Consider the following 21,517-nt stretch of genomic DNA (forward strand, 5'->3'; position numbering starts at 1 on the left):
GCCAGATGAGGCTGGGTGTTTGGGAAGGCTTTGCTGCTTGGTCAGGGTACTTTCATAGCTCTTTATTGCAGCAGGGCCTGTCATAAACTCCTTTCCACACAGCTAAGTGCTGGAAGCATCAAGCTCTATGGTGTTCTTTTACTGTCACCTTGTGGGCCATTATTTACCGAGTGCAAAGTGGAACAGATTCAACTGGAGGGGTGCAAGAGACCCTCTTCAAGCTGCATTTGAGCAGTTAGAGCAGTAGTGATTCGTGCATTGAAATCTTATTGAACAGATAAAGCATTTGCCAAGGACATTAAATTCTGACTCTTGATTAAGAGACAAGACTCCTTTTTCTTCTGCTTGAGTTTGGTGTGGAAAATCTATTTCATTACACATCTTCAAAAATATCTAGTTGAATAGGTCCTGCAGGTGAGGCAAATGGGATGGAAAATGAGACTTGTGATCTTTGTCGAGTCTGAGGCTGTGACAAAGTCCAGTCTCAGCAGAGTTAGTCCTCAGGCTCTGGATTTCTGCAGGTGGCAAGAAAAAGGCTATTGAGCCTCCATGCAGGGCTGAGCATCTGCATCCCATCTGCATGGTCATGCAAGTATGAATTCCTTCAGCAAAGAAACTGATTTACAGTACCCTATATTTTGGAAAATTCAGTAGTCACCAGGTTTAAAATACTTTTAATGGGTCTAAATCAATTTGCATGTTGAATATAAAGCATTTTTGTGTTTTTGCATGCTTGTAACTTGTCACCTCACTGAACTGTAGTAAGAGGTTTCCTGTGGTTCCTGGAAGCTTCTTGTTCTGTTGTTGCTGTGCAGAAGGGCTATGCAAATTCCCTAGAGCCAAAGCAAAGCAGCTATTCTTCTCAGTGAGTGCCAGGATTGTGCCTGCTGCATTGTGTGCAGTCCAGAACAGCAAACATCTATCACATTGAACTCCCAGGGCTCAGCTGTGCCTTAAAGACATGGTTTAGCTTTTAACAGAGCTGATCAGCACACAGTGTTCTGACTGTCATTCCTAAAGAACAAAATGACAGATGGGCTTATGATACATTCGTCTGGAGGTAGAGAATGAGAAGAACAAGTTGGTTACTAATTACCTTCCCACCACTGAAAGGAGAAATGTCCCCATGCTTGACACAACTCGCATGGATGTGTCAAAATTAATGAACATTTTCACCCTCAGCTGTCCCAGAGTGAGCTTCACACCATTGTGTCCCATGTGGCCCTGAGATCTTAATGCAGCCATTTGCATTCATCAGGGCAGCACAGACACAACGTGAGAGTTCAAGAGTTTTGAAATCCATCTCTGTCATCAAGATGCTTTGCAGGAGTGCTGCTGACTAACAGCCATGGGTCATATCAGTGCACTGTTACTGTTGATCCTTTTCATTACACGTTTTTTCTTTCAGATCTGTTATTCAGATTACTGTTTTTAAATTGGGATGACTGCTCTTATGTAAAAAATTATTCCTGATAGTCTCAGAAGTAATACATAAACTGCAATTCCATCTAATTGTTGATTTTATTTTTTATTTAAATTTTGAGATGAGTTTAGACGCATGAGAAATCCCATCCAGCTGTGCAAGAAGACACAGTAATCTTAGAATATAAGGTACTCCTGGTACCTAAGCTAAGGTGTCAGGATTGTGTCCCTATGGCTGTATGTACCAGACAAATTATCTTGATTTTAAATAATGTTTAAAATTGGTTACAGTGAAGTGCCGATAAAATCCTTTGTATGAATAGTCTTTGAGTGTTGCTACCCATGTATTTCCTTTGATTATTTTAAAATTACTGCTTCAGTACTTATGTTCCTTGACAGGTCTATTATTCTAACAATCCAATAAGTAGATACATTAAATATTGCAAAATAAATTATTACTAATCCTATACCTAAAAAGGATTGAGTTTGGAAATGTTTTCAGATTTGATCAATGAGATTTATCAACTCAGACTCCAGAATTCTTCACTAGTTCTTGTCATACTGAAAAATGATTATAGAGATGGGGTGGTGGGAAATGCTAAAAACAGTGCATTGCTTGACTAGGCATGAAAACAGGAGGGCTCATTTGCAGGGCTGCATTTGAAAAATAAAATTAGAACAATGAAGCATAGCTATCTGTCAATGGAAACAGAAGCTGACATTTTAGGGATTATAGCTGCTGCTAATATTTAGGTAAGTGCTCTAGGCCATTTTCCTCTAATTGAAAGCTGATGTAAAACCAATTTAAGTGACACAGTCAGTATATCGGGTATTCTATTAGTTTAATTTTTGACACTGCCATGGCAGAAGTAAGGTGGCTGACCCTTAATGACAACAATTTGTTTTGTGTTTGTACAATTATGGTGGGTCTTTATTGTCAATCTAATCAGTAGCAGGGGGCTATATCTTAATGTGAAACTTATTCAGAGTGTTTAATCTGAAGGAATTCATTTCAGAGAGTTGATGAGCATTCAAGTGCTGCTCACAGGCTATCAGAGTTAAAAAATTCTGTTGTTTTAATCTGAGCCTTTTTAATTTTGAAAACAACTCCCTTCAAAACAGATTTCACCATCTACTTTTGTTACTTTTGGCCCTTTTAGTTTATCTTTTGGCTGATTTGTTTTTCCTTTTTCTCCTCCAGCTTCTTGGTTGCCTCCCCATATCCAAAGAAGCACAAACTATCATTGCTGTGACAAAGGGTGGGGTGCACCTTCTCCGCAGCACTCAGATATTTTCCTCATGGCTCTCCGTGTGAAGTCGACCTTCCCTCTTTCTTTCTTGAGAGCTGTGTACTCATAGGCCTTCAGCTTGCTGTAATAGTCTGAGAACTTATTGTAGAGGATGGAGATGGGCATGCCATTCAGGATTATTCCAAAAGCAATGCAGAGGAAAGCAAACAGGCGTCCAAGGTGCGTTTCTGGACACATATCTCCATATCCCACTGTAGAGATGCTGACCTACAGGCAAACCAACACGCAGCTTATTATCTGAGCTAAGAACATAGACAGATATGTTCACTGATCAGGGACAAGGTTAACTTTTTTTTAATTTGCATTGTAACTCTAAAATATTCTGTGCTGCTTTTGTGTGTGTGTGTGTGTTTGTGTTTGTGCCTGCCTCTGTGTGTGTATGTGTCTACTAGTTTTCTTATGCAAAATATTCCTAATTAAAAAAAAAAACAAACCCTCTCATGGAGTAAAGAAAGACAATGGTTTGACACCATTCAGGAGGATTTTTAGATTTTTACCCTGCAGAGGGAATTCCCAGACAAATTCCATACCAGGCTGTCCAGAAGGTGATTGTTTGGCTGAAGGGAAAGGATAGATGTGGCTCCCTAGCCATGCAAATCCACTGATAGCTGCAACCCTGCTCCCTCATCATGTCACTTGGAACAGATGTCCTGTTTCTAAATCCACTGTGCTGATAAAACCCCGTATTTGGGACTTATCCTCTGGTTTGTATTTTGAGTTTTACCTTTGTTTTTCATATGTATTTTAGGAACTAGTGAAAAACACACAAAACCCTTCAATTAATTTTGAAATAAATTTTCCTATTTGCCTTATAGGAAGACATTATACAGGACTTCAAAGTTACTAGATGAAATCCCCCTTAATAATTACATACCTACAAAGAACTGTAGCCTGGAAGGTTTTGCTTGTAGTGTATGGTTGCAATATGTATAGTTATAGTGTTAAATAAGTACACAGGTGTGTAATTTTTGCTGAATTTCCTTTTGAAGAAGGATTTAGGGGTTGTTGAAAATGTTTCAGCTTTGGTTGTTGAATTTTTTGGGGTTTTTTTTTTTGAGAGTGATGGTGTTTAGTGTATTTATTTTATATGATTCTGAACAATTTGCCAGCTCACTGTGTACATACCCTTACATTTTTCTTCTCAGCCAATATAATTTTCTCTTTCTGCCTATGGATATATGAGGGAACTGTTTTATGGGTCCAGTGCTACACCAAGTACTGAAATATTTCCATTGTAAAATTCAGATTAAAATTAATGGATGTTTGATTATGGAGATGCTGCTACATTTGAAAAATCTACTCTCAAACAGTCAACATAAGATAACTCCTAATTTATTTAGTTTAACTGCACACATTTTGATGTTTTATATTTTTTACACTGAGTAAATATAACTTTTTTTCTGGCAGGTAAAACTTTCATGTTGCTGTCACCTCTCACTTTCTGGTCTGTGCAAAGGAACTTTTTCAGCCAGTGAATTTTATTTGATTTTTTTCACAGTGTCTCAACACACTGTATATATCTGTTAAACAGTAACCTAAAATTCTGACAAAAATAAGCCACAGACAGTAGGACTTTGACTGTAATGCCCTTGTGGCTTTAACACTAAAATAAGTTTTCAGAAGGTCAGTGTGTAGCGTTTGTCATCTTCTAAAATTGTAAATAGAATGATATTTCAAATGAAGAAAACATTAGAGTTCATGAGACAGCACTGGGTGAGCACATTTTTAGGATGCACCTGGTGCTTCCTGTGGAATAAAAGGGATTAGTGATTTGGTTTAATGGAAATTAAGTCACTGGATTTGAATGATAATACAGGATAAATATCTCCAAAAATAAATACTGAGATGAAGGCAAGATGTTTATGTCTACCAGCCAGGACAAAAACATTATCCTGTGATAAGGTTCTGTACCATTGGCATAGTTTTATACATTGCCTGTAACAGTTTAGGAAGGATGCTTCTTCTCCTGCATGTGTGAGTTGGTGAATGCTGTTGGATTTTTATAAAATTCAAATGATCTAGATATATTAATTTACAGGCTGTCAAAAGTGTTTTATGCTTTGGAATTGCAATGTGCATGATACAGCTCCTGTTTTGAAGGCACTTGCTCAGTTAAATAGGCCTTTTTCACCTAGCCATATAAGTTTATTAAGAATATCTAAATTATTATGGTGTCACCACTTCGCAAAAATGAGCCCTAAAGATTTTGCATATGACCTGCATGTTCAGAAGACAGAGTATTTTAGCAATGTATGAATCACCAGTGTTTTCATAGCCTTTGTATATTACTTACAGATGATCTATGAAGGTCAGATTACAAGACCTTCTTTCCTTTATTCACTGATTTTTCCATCCTTACATGGCCCATGGAAGGATGGAAAAATCAGTGAATAAAGGATATTCAGCACAGTTACACATACACATGTGCACACATATAAATGTGTGCATCTATGCTTGTCTGTAAGGCTTTTTTTCTGCCATGTGCTGAATCACTGCAAATGTGTGGTAAACCACCACATCTCATCGTCCATGGCTGAGCCAGAAGCGCAGACCTTGGGCTCCAGGATGGCTGGCCAGGGTAAGTGACCTTGAATGGGTTGGGATTACTGTCTGGTGGGCCTCATATGCATCTTGGGGCATCCAGTGTCAGTGCTGATCAACCAGCCTGAGATGTTATAACTCCTATCCAGTCTATTTGCATGAGTTTTTTTCTCCAGGGAAGTGACTGGGACAGAGCCAGACCCTTAGCCATGCCCAGGGGTCAGAAGTGCTCCTGGGGCCCCACACAGAAATAGACTGTGCAGGTTGGCATCAGCTGCTGCAAAACAAAATGTATGTGACAATGGTCTAGGACAAGCCTTAGGGTTATGGATGGCTAAGGTGTGGGTCCTGTGCCTTCCCTCAGCATTGACAATGTCTAGCCACCCACTAGTTTCAGCTAGGGTGCTATAAATACAGACATCTTCTGCAGAACACAATCTCTTGTGTAAAACAACTGTTGGTCCTAGTGGATTTTTAACAGCCAGAGTTCTGGGACAGCTTTCACTTTTAAAGTGTGGGTGATCTGACTGTAGTTAATAAACTATGTCTCATCATCTTGCAGTTTTATGGGTTGCAGAAGACCTACACATAGAATAAGAACAAAAATCCTGTTTCTAGAGTGCCAAATGCATGCTTTTCCCCCCCTATTGTTTTGACAACACTGACAATGGCACTAAATTGGGAAATGCTTTTTTTACCCTGTCTTTGACCACTTCTTCTTTAAAAGTGAAAATGTCTGCATTTGGAGATATGGGAATTTCAAGACCACCTGCCTGATTAAGTCTTGATTTAAGCTTACAGAGAGGTGAATGAGTGCATGTGTGTGTGTGTCTGTGTGCACGCAGGCATGCATATGTCCTGTAAGCTCAGAATTCAAAGCAGATGTTCACTGATCTAAGCCTGTTGTTTTCAAGACTGTCAGCAACTCCAGCTGGGAGGAGAGGGGAAGGGGAAGGGGAAGGGGAAGGGGAAGGGAAGGAAGGGAGGGTCTCTTTACTCAGCAAAGTAAGATGTGTTTACTTACGGCAGCCCACCACCAAGCATGGGGAATGCTGGTGAAGTTGGTACTGGAGACATCGTGCTCCACTGTGTAGACCATGGCAGAGAAGGCAAAGATGCCCATAGCAATGAAGAGCAAAAGGCAGCCCACCTGCTGATAGCACTGGCGCAAGGTAAAGCCGAAGGCACGCAGCCCTGTGGAGTGGCGGGCCAGCTTGAGGATGCGGAAGATGCGCATGAGGCGCATGATGCGAAGCACCTGTCCTACCTTGCTCACTCGCCCCACCTTCTCGATATCGTGCTCGTGTTGGGAGCCCCGACCCCGGGGCTGGTCATCGTCAGTAAAGCATTCAAGCAGCAGCTGCAGATAGAGGGGCAGGATGGCAATGAGGTCTACTGCATTGAGGGCACTGCTGGCAAAGCGGCGCAGGTCTGGGGTAGAGACCAAGCGCAGCAGGTACTCCAATGTGAAGAATGCAATGCACAAAGTCTCCACATGCTCCAAGACAGGCCGGCTATCCCCACTCTTCCAGTCTACCTGCTGCATCTCCTCTACTGTGTTGAGTGCCAGGGCAACCACGGAGATGAGGACGAAGAAGCTGGAGGCCACTGCCATCACTTTGGCAGTGACAGAGGAGAAGGGCTTCTCCATGAGGTTCCAGAGGCGCCAGCGCTGGGGCCCGTAGTAGCGCATGTGGCGGAAGAGCTGCTCATTCTCCTCAGCCTCTGCCTGGGAGCGCAGCTCCCGCTGCACCTTCAGCTGCTCGCTCAGCTCGTCCCGGCGCTCCTCGAAGCAGATGCGGCAGCAGCGGGGTGTGTATTTGAGGCGCACGCCCCAGTAGCTCAGCTCCTCCAGGAAGCTGCGGGGGCACAGCTCGTCCCTCACCCGCAGCACCCCCGAGGCATAGAAATTGTACACCAGCTGGAAGACAGCTGGGTCCCGGTCAAAGAAGTACTCATCCACCTGGGCAGCGTAGTCGTCGCACAGGCCCAGCTGGCAGCGGCGGTCAGTGGAGGTAGCCAGGCGGCCCAGGCGCGTCTTGGGGTAGATGGCCACTGCCTGGTAGGTGAGGCGGTAGCTCTGGCCACCAACATTGATGTTCAGCACGGATGGAGTAGATGATGTGGCCGGGGATCTAGAGGAAAGAGCAGGGGAACAAGGAATAAACGATGAGGCCTTGCTTTCGCCCTTAAATGCATCTTCATGTTGCCAATTTCCCTCTTCTTTCTCTTCATCTTCCTCATCTTCATCATCCACATAATAGTTGTAATTCCCCTCAGGTCCTAGTTGCAGCAGGGGCTGGGTGTTCAAGGCAGTGGTGGCAGAGGTACCACTCTGCTTATCTACATGAACGCCTTCCTTTTCCTTCCCCTTGCTGGGCCGCAGAAGGATGTTTGGTGCTTCCATCTCTCTGCCTTTATGTTTTAGGAAAAGAAACTCTTGCTGACTGTTAAACTGCAACATAATATTATTCCTTACTCTTCTCCCCTCTTTGCATTCATGCAATCAAGCGGTTAACACCAGTCCTTTTCAACTCTGCAAAAGCTGGCAACCTGGTTTTCTTTCCTCTTTATCTCAGAAGTATTATGCACAGCAGTAGGTCTGCATATGTCTCCCTGCCAGCCACCACTCCAGTTGTTGTGAAAGCTCTGTGTGGGATATAGACACATGAAGACTGCTGTTGACCGTTTTAATCTTGCTGACAGCAAAGATCTGAGTGCTTAGAGGAGGGGATTTAAGGGCTATTATCCTGTTCGAGCCTCGTTTCCCTTAGGCTGTGACGTGAATGATTATGGATCTATAAATCTATGAAAAATCAGTAGGGGGGAAATCCCCTAAAATTTTATTGCTAATAAAATCCACACATTTTCCTATTTAAAATATATATGGATTAAAAGTAATCTGAAATAAAAATGTATGAGGGGCAGAGAGAAAGAGAGTAGTACAGATTTCTTTCATCCTCATGGGCATAGCATGGCTTGGCTTTCTTTAATGAAAATAATGAATAATTGATATGCAGATAAAGGGCAGGAACTCACTGGTGTATCTCTTAAAATGTTTTCAAAAGGTGAGGAAATAAAAGTAATTTCATTTTATTCACAGTTAGAATACCTCCATTTGGTTAAGAGCCGAGGAATATTTCAGTCTGTGCCTGAAGCTTTGAATGTACTCTGGGAGTGCAGGTCTAATGTTCTGCTGGGCTCAGTGGAAACAAAGGGCAGAGGTGTGAAGGAGTTTCCAGCTTCAAACTCTTCATGAGCTGCTGAGAAACAGCATAAAGCCAGTCTTGTTTCTCTTGCAGATGGTGTTAGTGTCGTATAAAGCTGCAGTGAGTAACTAGCAGGACAGGAGAGAGGCTTTCCCTGTGTTTGGATGGAGGTTTCTTCTTCAGCTCTGTTGGAGCTGGCATCAGCAATTCCTGTAACAATGACCATCCCCAAAACCAGGTTACTTCCCTTTGTCACTGGGAGCACTTCAGCTAAGCTGGAGCTCCTGAAAAGCAGGGAATGCACACAACAAAGTGCTGGTTCCTTGTGCGTGCTCTTAGCACCTCACTTACAGCTCCTAAGCAGCAGCTCATTATTCTGCCTGTATCCAGGCTGGTGCAGGAAGGGACAAGGCACTGGAAAACTACTAATTTTGGCAACACCCTTGCAGGTCTGTAAGGCCTCCCATGTGCAATTCTGTATTCTGCCTTCCGCTTGCAGCTCCCTTTCACATAGGCTGCTGGGACAGTGTATCCCAGAGGACTGCAGCAGTGCTTTCCCTTTGCTGTACTCAAGCTCCCATTCTTCTGCACTGGTTTCAGGTTCTTGCTCCTGCAGACCCCAATACTGTTGTTTTGGTAGTCCTGTGTGAAGCAACTGCTGTCCTGTGTGAAGCAACTGCTGCTGCTATGACAATGTCTCCTTCTTTCCTGTTTCCTTACCTGCAGTTATAGCTTTTCTATTTATATTTAATAGTTCTTGACAAAATGGAAGACGCCACAGCTGAGCATTTTACAATACTTTTGTTCTCAGTCTGAGTGGATCACATGAAACTCTTCAAGGTTTCTTTGAGTCACACTGTTTAAGGCCTGAATTATTTGTTATTCATATTTAACTCTGCTTGAGAGTGAATTTGTCTCCCCTGCCTGTTCTCTTTCTTGATGCAATAGAGGCAAGCCCCCTATTAATAGGGATTGTCAGCACCTCTTTAGAGATACCAACCTGCTTTGCAGTTTGCTTTGAGCATTGAACCATGCCATGGTGAATCCTTTGTATAGCAACTTCAACACAAATTAATGCCAAGTTTCAAGGCTGTTTCTTTCTTCTAAGCAAAGTGAATCAGGCATAAGAAAAAGGCAGTTCACGATGCCATCATTTTAGTGCCAAAAATGCTGGAATTTTTCTTAATCAAGATCCAGGATAGACTATAACCATATTCCTCACACCAGTCTCTGCTGTAACATTTAATTTTGCTTTTGTCAGCCTCCCTGGCCTCACTTCTAAGAAGTATCCACTAATGTTTATTGCTCACTATTCAAGAGATCATTTCTTATGCCATAATGCAGCAGCAGGAGCTTCTACAGGGTGAACTTCATGGCTGTCAGGTACCAGCTCCTCATGTACATGGACTCAGATCTTGGACATCATTACTCAGAAAAGCAAGGAAGATCACTAGCTTCAGTCTGCTCAGACTAATCTCTTTGACCTAAATATTCTTGGGAACAGAGTTCTGGGGCACCTGCTGCACTCTCCTCAAACTTGTCTCTAGCTGGCAAAATAGCTAAAATAAAATTATTTCGTATATGTTCTTTATTTTCAGGTGGGAGTTGATTCTGAGGTGTTAGATTCTCAGTCTAGACACATAAGAAAATGAAGTGACTAGAAAGAGCCCACTTTTCCCCCTTATCTACCTTATTTAATGTGCTGCTTTTCTTCATAAATGCCATTAGTAGTAATTGCTCATTTTCTTATATGGGGAAGAGGAGAATATGGGCTGTTTAAATAAGTAGTTAGTAAAGTCTCTTGGCAATCTTTTTTTTCAAAGTTATCTGAGTGATATGCTTGTCTCTTTTCAAGACCTCTCTTTTAACAGTGCAGGAGTAGTCAAACACAACATGTTGAAAGCCAAGCCAATGGGCCAGAAGGTTGGCTAGGCTGAGCAGTGAACTTAGATGGAGAAGGAAAGCATATGAACCTTGGAAACAAGGTGACATGGGGGGATGACAGAGATGTTGCTCGTCTCTGTGGAGACAAAATTTGTGTGACCAAAACTGAGATAGAATTCAAGCTGTGCAGGACAAGCTGTGAAGGAAAGCAAAAGGGGCTTGTTTGGTTTTTATATGTTAACAGCAAAAAAAGGATCAGAGATAACATCGGCCCATTGCTTGACGAGGTCCAAAAAAAATTGCAGACACAGTAGAGAATGATCCACCTTTGCCATCTGTCTTCAAGACCAATGAAGGGCTGGGATCCTAGAGCCCATTGTTGGAAGACTGTCACTTGGGGCATGATAGATTCCAAGGCAATCCTGAAATTGTTTGAGACTTGCTGTTTCAGTTGGATGCACACAGGTGTATGGGGCAGATAGGATTCTTTCCATGGAAAAACTGGCTGATGCACTTGGCAGAACCTCTCTCCATTGTATTGAATTTGTCTTGTGAGTCTGGAGATGTCCCAGTCTGCTGGAATCTGGAAATGTGTCCCAGTTTTATAAAAGGATAAAAAGAAAACTCTGGGAGTTATAGGTCTAGCATTTTCACTGCAGTGCGTGGTAAAATCATAGGGAAGGTTTTTCTGGGAGTTACTGAAAAATATTGTTTGAGAGAAAATGCAGTTATTACAGTGAGCATGGGTTCACAAGGGAAAAGTCCTGTTTGACCAATTTAATTTTCTTTTATATCAAAGTAACCTTAGGTGATCAAGGGAACCCAGTAGATGTGGACTGGTTTTATTTTACAGAGATTTTTGTTCTGTCTCCCACAGTACCCTGCTGGATAAACTGCCTGGCACACAGCTAGTTGAGTCCATAATACATTGCGTGAGTAACAGGCTGGTGGGTCAGGCTCAAAGGGTTTTGGTAAATGTTACATCAGGCTGGCAGCCAGGGACCAGAGGTTCCTCAGGGCTCCATTTTAGCACCAGGGCTCTATAATGTTGTTCTAAAAAGATATGGATGCCGGGATCAAATGCACATTGAATAGGCATGGTGATTTTACTACACTAGGAAAAGTTGTGGACTCCCTTGAGGACAGAGAGGCTCTGCAGAGAGATGTGGGTAGATTAGAAATTTGGGCAACTACCAACCATTAGGAACTAGACAAGATCAGTCGCAGGATTCTTCACTTGGGATGGGGTAATCCTGGATGTACATGTAGATTTGACAATGAGAAGCTTGGGGGGATCTGAGGGGTTTGGGTTTGTGGCAAGGTGAGCATGGGTCAGCAGTGCCCTGGCAGCCAGGAGGGCCACCCGTGTCCTGGGGACATCAGGCACAGCATGGCCAGCCAGGCAAGGGAGGGGATTTTCCTGCTGTGCTCTGCACTGGGGCAGCCTCACCTCGAGTGCTGGGGGCAGCTCTGGGTGCCACAATAAAAGAACATGGAGCTATTAGAGTGTCCAGAAGAGTGAGACCAAGATGGGGAAAATTCTCAATGGCATGACTGAGGCCACTTGGTTTCCACAGCTTGGAGGCTGAGGTGACCTCAGGACAACCTACAACTTCCTCAAGATGGGCAGTGAAGTGAGAGGTGCTAATCTCCTCTCTCTGGTGGTCAGTACAGGATAGGGGGAAATGGAATGAAGCTGCACCAGGAGAAGTTCAGGCTGGACGTTAGGAAAAGGTTCTTCATGGTGGTCAGTGATTGAATCATGCTCCCCAGGGAAGAGGTCACAGCACCAAGATTGTCAGAATTCAAGGACTGTCTGGAGAACACTCTTAGTCATATGGTTCAATTTCAGGTAGTCCTGCGAGGAGTGGGGATTTGGATTCAGTGATTCTTATGAGTTCTTCCCAACTCGAGATATTGTATGATTCTCTGATTCTATGGATAGAAGAAGAAATGTGAAAACTTAGCAGTCAGTAACATTGGAGAATGCTATCCACTGCTATCAACCTGACAGTGCTCTGGGTACCAGCTTCCTGAAAACAGGATTTTAACAACAGAAAACTATACTTAAAATGGAGTGAGCAGATCGGTCTTTGCAAACCTTCATTTTTAGGAGTGCTGACTTTTCCAGGATAGGGCACTGTTGTAGTAATACAACTGTAGCTATAATGCTCTTTCACTGAGCAAATCAGCTTCAGAATTGAGTGCATGTGCTTTTTCTTGGTTTAAAAATAAGAGAAATTTTAAATTAAAATTGCTTTAAAGAATTTATATGATAAGGATCAGTCGATTAGTTCCTACCTCATGAGGAATTTTTTGTAGATTAGTAGTTTTTTAAGGTCAGGACAAGCCTATAAGATCATTTGTTCTGACCTACTTGAACAATGACTCCACAATTTTGTCATTTTGCATGTTTCAAAGGGTCCAGCCAGGCTCTTTCCTTAAGATCCAGTGACTTCTGAAGCTAAGTTGACCACGTGGAAAATACTGCTAATGGTGATTATTAGCAATGTAATAATTAATAATGTCCTGTTTATCCTTTTAGGGCCCTCAAGAAGCTGTGTAATAGGACTGAAGGTAGACTGACTGACTGCAGTGTCTGCTAAAACTGTAAGGGGTGACTCAGCAAGTAAGAGAATTAAGATTATTTTCTGTCTGCCTGTCCACATACCAGTACTTTGTAAGAGGGACTGTCAAAAAAAATAAAAAAAGAAAAAAGAAAACTTTTTTTTTTTTTTTAGTCCTGAGCTAGAGCTTTTCCAAAATACCAGATCTATGCAGAGCTGAACTAACATTCACTCTATGCTTTGTCTCCACTCAGTTCAGTTATTTAGATTCAAATGCAAGGAGGTAAGCAAGAGGACCTGTTTTGCTCTTTAATGCCAGGTGTCTTTGCACCCTACCACGCTGGCAGACTTTCTCAGCCATCAGAATGCCATGCTGTTGCTGAACAAGTGCCTGCCTGTTCACTGCTTTCTCTATTCCTGCTTGTTTGGTTTTCTTTTTCCCCCACTTGCCAACCGTGCAGCTGCGGCCAGCCAGACAATGCTAGGAAAGGGTGAGTAAGTGGGAAGAGAGGCTTTTTGAGGGGTGGGATGATCAGCGTCATCTAGTCCACCTCTTCCTGCTTCCAGGGAAGAGCTCACGTGCCTTTGCTTCACTCATCAGCGTTGCCTTCTTCTGGGAGGGAAAAGCACAGAGAATGCCAGCTACAGACCCTGAGAAGAGGCAGAGGGACAGGCTGGGGTTGTGGTCTTGTCACCTGAGCACTTGGGCTGTGCCATCCAGGGCAGCAGCAGTGATGTGTGTCCCAGGGGTGTACCAGCTGACTGCAGCAGCATACCTGAGCACAGGCACCCAGGATAAATGCCGTGTGCTCCCACTGCTGCTGTGTATCAACCTGTCCTTGTCAGTATCTATTTCCGCCTTGACCACTCTGCATTATCACTTTTCTTTCCTAGTGAACTTCTGCTTAGTTTTGTAAACTGCAATTTTTTTAAACAGGTAAACCTACAGCGTTTAGGTGCTACAGCAAGTCAATGCAATACAGCAGCAAATACACATGAAAATGTGACACACACAAAAGCAACAGTACCATATTCCCCATCTCAGTGAATTCATAATCCTTTTTTACAGATGGGATGCTGAAGAACAAAATGATTTAACCTGGAAACAAGCAGGAGAAGAATAAACCAGTATGTTCTCTATTTCATATTGCTGGGCTTTCCACTGGGCCTTGCTTACTGTATGTGGTGTTTCATTCATAAACATTAGCAGCTCTTCAGACACAGGCAACTGGTGCCAGCCCTGCAGTGAGCACAAACAAACAGAAAAAACACACAACAGCAGCAGTGTGAAATACAAAGTTGTGTTTCGTGTCAGGTACAAACAGGCGATGTGTGTAGTTGTGAATGCGAAATGTGTGGACCCCGACAAAGGGAGAGCTGTGAATTCTAATAATAACTGAGGAGAATAAAGCATGGAAAAAGGCCTTTGAACCTATCTGTTGTTTGCAAATTAACCCTAGTTGATTTAGGAGCATTGGAATTAAAGTGTTAAAGATGTTGCTTTTTGCCTGCATTTAATCCATAAAGAGTTCTGCAATAATAACATTTTGAAGTATAATTTTAGAATATTCCTTGTATCCTTGAAACTATAGCTTTGGAATATATATAAAGGAAATATGCTTATCTCACGCCTTGTTGAAGCAGAGAAAAACAGCTTGAGAAAGGAAGATGAACATCACCTCAAGGGTTTATGGTTTTGACCAAAGGGAAGCTGGACATCACTGTTATGAGATTTATAGTCTCTACAATTAAAAGGTGGACCCACATCTGGGGAGCTGGACTCCACCACATGGGATTCGTCTTTCTTCTTTCGGAAACTGGACCATCACCATCTGGGGATACTCCTTTAGAGATACATCCTGAGAAACTAAGATCACAATAGTGTATAGAATCGTGATGTAATAATTTGGAATAAAAAAAATTGCAGATGAGTAAAAAAATTGCAAATAGAAACTGCTGAAAAAGCTGATGAGTAACCCTATAAATACCTGTAACCCTCAATTATCGGTGTGCAGTTGGAGGGAAAACTTCCCCCACTGTACCCAGCGCTGTATTGCTCATACTTTACCATATAAAATAATAAATTGATTGCTGCTTGAATATTGGCCTAGTCAAGCTTCTTATTCATAACAGCAGCAAGAAAAAAAATTTACTGAATGAGTGGGAATGAGTATGAACTATATATGTAAAGAAACAGTAAATATGCTGGAAGCAAAGACTGAGTCATGGCAGTAACACATTGCTAAAGCTATGGGAGGAGTGACTTGTGCAATCAACAGCTTTACATTTTCTGAGCATTATAGAGTTATGGGAATAGACAGTTCTCTTGCTGAGAGAGTCGCCAGTTTTGCTTTGAAATCTTTTTCATATCACTGAAAGGGAGGAAGTACTGATGTGTTTATGCAGTGTGTCCACTTCCTCTCTCTGCCTGGAATTTATATTTTGGGGCTTTTTATTTGTTTTGCTGTTTCCTTATGTATGATAGAGGCACTTTTGACAGGCAGCATGTAGTAATACAGTGCTTTTTTTTTTTAATGTGAGAGGCCCCTGCCAAACAACCATGCTGCTATATAAAGAAAAAAACAATAAAAATAATCAACAGCAATAAAGTCACAAAATGGAAGACACAGATGAAGGTGTGGAACAGCACCAAACAGCCCTTCCTGGCACAGAAAGCAGCATGACATGCAGTCTCTTTTCAGATTTCTGAATCACTGGTGGGCTAGACATCAATCTGTCCTATGAATTACAAAGAGCCTACTGAGCTTGTAAACTGTGTCATTCTGCTACTGTTCCAGTCACCCTTCCTCTTTTTTAACCCTGTTCACATTCCACCCCTAGCAAGAACCAGCCACCAGGAACACAAATCTCAATGTGACATAGTTTATGGTGATCCAAAAATCAAGAGCTCAAACAGCACCAAACAAAAAACTCCAGCCAGTCAGTCAGCCACCAACCAACCAACCAACCAACCAACCAACCAACCAACCAACCAACCAACCAACCAAATTCCCTCTGCCCCATGCCACCTTGCCCAGAAAAAAGAAAAAAAGAAAAAGAAAAAAAGAGGTGCAAAATAATGAGATACATTAACCTTGGACTCCTCTTGGTGGCATACTGGTGAGTTGTGTTGGACTCAGTTACAGAACAATATGATAGAGACATGTGTCATGGCCTCTGGATAGAATTTTGTTTTGATTTATGCATTCTGTCACACACTGCTCTGAAAACTGCTTGTTCTTTTCTTAGGCTTTACTAAAAACCAGCTAGCAACAGGGAAAAAACCCAATTCATTTGTGCATGCTCCTTGTAACAGGATCAGACAGAATTAGAAAGGACTTAATGCAAGGCACATATCCAGGAATAGTCTTTTCCAGGTTCTGTCCTTTAACAAACATATCCATTGCAATAACTTCTTCCATTGTTCCTTCTTGTTTCCTTGGGTGTAACTGGCCCTCCTGAGCCTTTCTGATACGAGCACTAGCAGTGATTGTAAATTAGCACAGCTTACCTGTCTCCTTAACATTTACTCGCTTCTTTTGCAGCTGAATTACCTTTATGTGCTACAACTGAAATCTGAAAGAATAGCTTGGCATCTGCCAGATCTTCCACCAGAGACATATCTAGCTTCACCCCAGCATTACTTTTAAGGAGGGGAAAAGGGGACCACACTCCCCAAAGTGCATTTTCTGACCCTAGACTTTTAAGTCCATAATCCATAGTGATTTTTTAGGGCTGTGCTCTTGCGAAATTTAGTTTGCTTCATGTATATGCATGTCACACCTCTCCCTCTCCCTCTGAGTTTAGACTGCAGCTGCATGGCCTCTGCTTTTCTGACATTTATCTCTTGCTTCCTTGTCCTCCCCTGTTGTATCTGCTCTGTACTGCCTTGGTCCCACCTCTCTGCCTGTTCTACAGCAGCATCTCTCCCTACAGAATCAGTGACACCAGCTTTCCTCCAAGTCAGGTGTTTATATTCCTCTTGAAGATAGCATGCTTGAGGGCTCATCTCTCAGCTTCTTTATGAGTGTGTAGTGTGCTCTATCATGATGAAGTTCAAAGAATACAAAGAACTCTTTTACCAATGCTGCAAAAGTATTAGAATTTCCTTACACACAAGAAAGATTAGCTAAAAATAAACTAGCTATTCCCTGAACTTTTCAGAGGAAATTAGATAACTTTGTGCAGTGGAAGAAAAGATTTCAGTCGTTACTGAGATTAATTCAGGACTAATTGTGATTTTAAATTCTGGGGGATATTTTCCAAACATCAACACATTTATAATAAAGCTGTACACAAAAGAACAAATTGGTTCAGGGGCAAAAAAATCTTTTGCAAGCCTGGATTTTAGCCAGTTTTTGTGTATGGATGTTTGCATACACACATATTTTATGCATATGTATGCAAATCTGTCAGCAAGATTGCTATCCTTATCCTGACCATGCGCCATTTGCCAACCACTTCAATGCAGCGAGCATTTTGGGCATTCATGAACATATAGTTTAGTGATTTGAACAGGTTATCTTTTCTCTTCTTGCTGTGGCCACACACTGCACTGCACTGGCTTGATTTACAGGCTAAGCTTTTCTAGAGACGATTTCAATTCTCAACTCTGTACTTCTCTTGCTCAATGCAATGCAATACCCCAAACTTTTTTCTTTGTTGTTCTCAGAAATTGCCATTATTTGGAGAGTGAACAAGATCAAGAAAAGATCTTTAGCTGATATTGTCTCTGAAGATATAATGAATATGCCCTTGAAAGTATTCCTTTGATATTGACTTCTGGTAAAAAACAAGTAATTCCTTACCCTACCCTCAAAGTCTGGCAAGAGAAAAAAAATAAGTAGAGCTGCAAAACTGCAGAAGGTTTTCAAATGTGACAGAATAACAAGCGCCTGTTTAAGCTAATCACTACCTTTGTCAAATACTGCTTTAAAAATGGTCCTGAAAACTTGTTCTTTTAGAAAATACACTGTGTTCTGCTGTTTAAAAAAAAATATCATAAATCCCTATTTTGTAATTATAAATGTTAATTTTGCTGTAATGACAGGTTAATTGCAAGATGTTTTCTGCCAAACTGGAGTTGCAGACCTTTGTACAAAAGATGGTCTCTTGAAATTTGCTTGGAAGAGAGTATTTAGAAAATACTCTGCAAAAACATGATGTCATTGCTATTGTGAATAACCATTGCACAAATAAAATACTGTTTTTTAAGTATCTGCTGATACTTAAAAAACAGTATCAGCAGACTTGCATTTTATCTCTCTAAGTAGCCTTAGGAAGGTAAAAGATGTATTGAAAGGTGATGCACAGTAACTTTAATTTCATCATGAGTGACCTCAGGTAATCAGAAGAAAAAGTCAGGCATAGGTGAGCTTTTCCCTCATGCAAGTGCAAGTGAGTGGCATAAGTGGTGAGACATGGTTGCTGGAGTGGGTTCATTTCAGCTCAAACTGGGCATGCTGAAGCTAATGTCCAAAGTGTGAGAGCATCTTACTCACCCTGTGTGAGGATGGCTAAGCAGTGAGCTATTGGCAGGGAGGCAGGAAGGCAGGCAGGAAGGCAGGCAGGCAGGAAGGCAGGGGGGAAGGAAGGAAGGAAGGAAGGCAGGCAGGAAGGCAGGCAGGCAGGAAGGCAGGGGGGAAGGAAGGAAGGAAGGAAGGAAGGAAGGAAGGAAGGAAGGAAGGAAGGAAGGAAGGAAGGAAGGAAGGAAGGAAGGAAGGAAGGAAGGAAGGAAGGAAGGAAGGAAGGAAGGAAGGAAGGAAGGAAGGAAGGAAGGAAGGAAGGAAGGAAGGAAGGAAGGAAGGAAGGAAGGAAGGAAGGAAGGAAGGAAGGAAGGAAGGAAGGAAGGAAGGAAGGAAGGAAGGAAGGAAGGAAGGAAGGAAGGAAGGAAGGAAGGAAGGAAGGAAGGAAGGAAGGAAGGAAGGAAGGAAGTGTCGGAAGGAAGTGTCGGAAGGAAGTGTCGGAAGGAAGTGTCGGAAGGAAGTGTCGGAAGGAAGGAAGGAAGTGTCGGAAGGAAGGAAGGAAGGAAGGAAGGAAGGAAGGAAGGAAGGAAGGAAGGAAGGAAGGAAGGAAGGAAGGAAGGAAGGAAGGAAGGAAGGAAGGAAGGAAGGAAGGAAGGAAGGAAGGAAAACATTTCCTAAGTTGGCACTGAGTGATCTGAGGAAGCAGTAAGAGGAAGAAGAAATGCAGTCAGGGCAGTGTACAGTTCATTCACAAATGAGGGGTTTTGGGAGAAACAATCCATACATAACTAATTAATAATATCTAATGTAGGTTCTTGGCAGTGTGGCAAACAGGGATTTGCCTAAATTGTCAGCACCTCTGTTTGAAATCCGTTTGAGGAGCTGTAAAGCACAGTACAAGTGTAATTATGCTCCACGTTAAATTTTTTTGTATGGGTTTTTGTACCACTTACAGGACCAAGGGTATGGAGATAATGGCCAGGAGGTCCCTTCCAGCATGATCTTTGCCCTGTGATTAGTCAGTCATTTGTGATGGGTCAGGCACACATGCCTGTGTGATATTTTCCTGCCTCAGAGACCATATGGTCCAATAGTCATTTTCATATCCTGTCACTCAGTGATTTCCTTAATATGTTCTATACAGATTTCTTTCTCAGTAACTTGCTAAAATCCCCTGCTAGGACAAGTGGGTCCTGAAGGACAATTCTCTGTCCCAATTCTGCTTCACTAGCTGCATTAGGTTGTGTCTTACTTCATTAACTGTCTGCCATCCAATGTTTTACTTTGTTACCAGTTTAATTCTCCACTGGCTCAAGACTGTACTTTTTACATGTATCTTCACAGCAAAACTTGTCTGTATGGGGTCAAGGGGTTCAATAATCTGCCAGACATAATTTAGCTATGAAAAGTGTGGGATGCCATTGTAGAGGGAGATAAGTGTGAGGGTGGAATGGTAGGGAGCAGTGATTGCAGATCAGAAGGACCAGAGGAAGCAAGGAAAGGGAGACTTGATGTAAAACAGCACATGCAGAGGTATTCCTGTTTAAAGATGTAACAGGAAGTCAGGCAGGCGAGGAGACAGGGAGACATCCTACCAAATTGCTCACAGATTCCATAGCGTGATAAAGAGGGTGCTTAAAGAGGGCATTCCTTCCCTTACTTTCCCTTCTGCAATGAAAAAATAAATTATCCACTTTGTGATACCTTACTTCTCTACTTCTCTCAGGTTGCACTCAGGATTTTAGCTACTGCTGGGGGCCGTGTACTCAAGCCCAACACCACTAACACAAGCACATCACCACCAGTGGCATCTTCAGTGGAGGACAAGACTAGGAAGAAACCCTGGTCTGCTGTCTTTTCTGGTTGCAAACAGTAAGGAAACCTACAACTAGTAACAAGAAACTGCTTCATCTCTGTGCACCAGGGGCACAGTAGTGGAGGGCATCAGCATACGAATGACAGTTTATGGCTAAGGAATACTGAGGTACTGAACATTGAATAACAAGGAAGATGATGAAGAAGCACCAAAACCCATCCTCACTGAAAAACCCCAGGAAATACAAAAAGCAATGCGGTTCATCCAAAATTTGTTTTTCTGAACCTTCACAGAGATGGCTGCCAGAGCTATTTCTATTTTTCCTGGCTCTTCCTCCATGTTTCCCCATTGAGTTGAACCAACATGTTCACACAGAGTCTGCTGGAGGCACGGCAGTGCGTGGCAGTCATGAAGCATCACAGGGCAGCTCTGAACTTGCCACATATGCATGGGACTTTGTGTAAAGTATTTTTCTTAGAATTAGATCACCATTTAGAACTGTAAACTGAGGCACTGGCAGTTCAGATGTTCCCACTAGTTTCCTCACTTCAGCCTTCTTGCTCCTGTCTGCTGCTGGTGACCACAGCCTGTCTTGAAGCCTATGGTGCTCCATTGCAAACAGTGATTTGCATGCATTTTGGGGGAATATTTGTTACCTGAGAATAGGAGGGACCTGGCATACATTACAATGTCCTAGGTTGCTTTCCTGGTGCTCAGAATTATGAACTGCAGTTAGTTTTGTTTTGGCATGAACCATGCTTTAAGCTAAATCCTGATCTTAAATTGACTCAGCAATATATCTTTGACTCCTGGATTTCTCTTTTTATGATTTTTTTCTAATTTTCTTTTTCTTCTCAAATGTGAGCAATTGCATATCCATCCTAGGCTGGTGGGACTAAAGTGTAATGAGCACAGAAAAGATAATATAGCCCATTTGGTAAGTGAAGCGGCACACAAGGAATATAATTTACTTGACTGCAGTCTTATTTATAAATTGAAGAAACATAGACACATAATACATTTAACTACAGATGGCATAAATCAGTCAATTTAATTTAAATGTCCAAGTTTCAGGGCACTAAGGGGGGAGTTTGGAGTGCTAGGGCCTGTGGCATGGACAGAGGGGAACCTGCCTCATGCTGCCACCACCATGTCCCTCCAGCAGCAGCAGCACTGGACTGCAACCTTCTCCTTCCCAGGGAGCAGCACCATGGTAAATCCAACCCATACCCTGCCTGGAATTGTTCTCAGGTTTCTCTGGGAGCCTGGGTGCCTGTACCCTCAGGTATCCCTTGGGCAGGGA

General features: G+C 42.4%; 1 protein-coding gene across 1 annotated transcript; it reads right to left on the bottom strand.

The window, feature by feature from the left end:
- Positions 1 to 2,663: 2,663 nt before the first annotated feature.
- On the bottom strand, positions 2,664 to 7,737 carry KCNV2 (potassium voltage-gated channel modifier subfamily V member 2). The gene is made up of 2 exons (XM_058824266.1): positions 6,298 to 7,737; positions 2,664 to 2,939 (listed from the first exon to the last, which is right to left on the bottom strand). The coding sequence occupies exons 1-2, from the start codon at positions 7,735 to 7,737 to the stop codon at positions 2,664 to 2,666; spliced, it is 1,716 nt and encodes a 571-aa protein (XP_058680249.1).
- Positions 7,738 to 21,517: the final 13,780 nt, after the last annotated feature.

Source organism: Ammospiza caudacuta, chromosome Z (assembly GCF_027887145.1).
Source record: "Ammospiza caudacuta isolate bAmmCau1 chromosome Z, bAmmCau1.pri, whole genome shotgun sequence".
Classification (NCBI taxonomy): domain Eukaryota; kingdom Metazoa; phylum Chordata; class Aves; order Passeriformes; family Passerellidae; genus Ammospiza; species Ammospiza caudacuta.

Bases quoted from the DNA above. Each gene is read 5' to 3' on its own strand.
- KCNV2 (XM_058824266.1), bottom strand. From the start codon at position 7,737: ATGTTGCAGTTTAACAGTCAGCAAGAGTTTCTTTTCCTAAAACATAAA. The intron at 2,940-6,297 runs GTAAGTAAACAC...GTTTGCCTGTAG, and splicing joins ATGCTTGGTGGTGGGCTGCC to GTCAGCATCTCTACAGTGGG.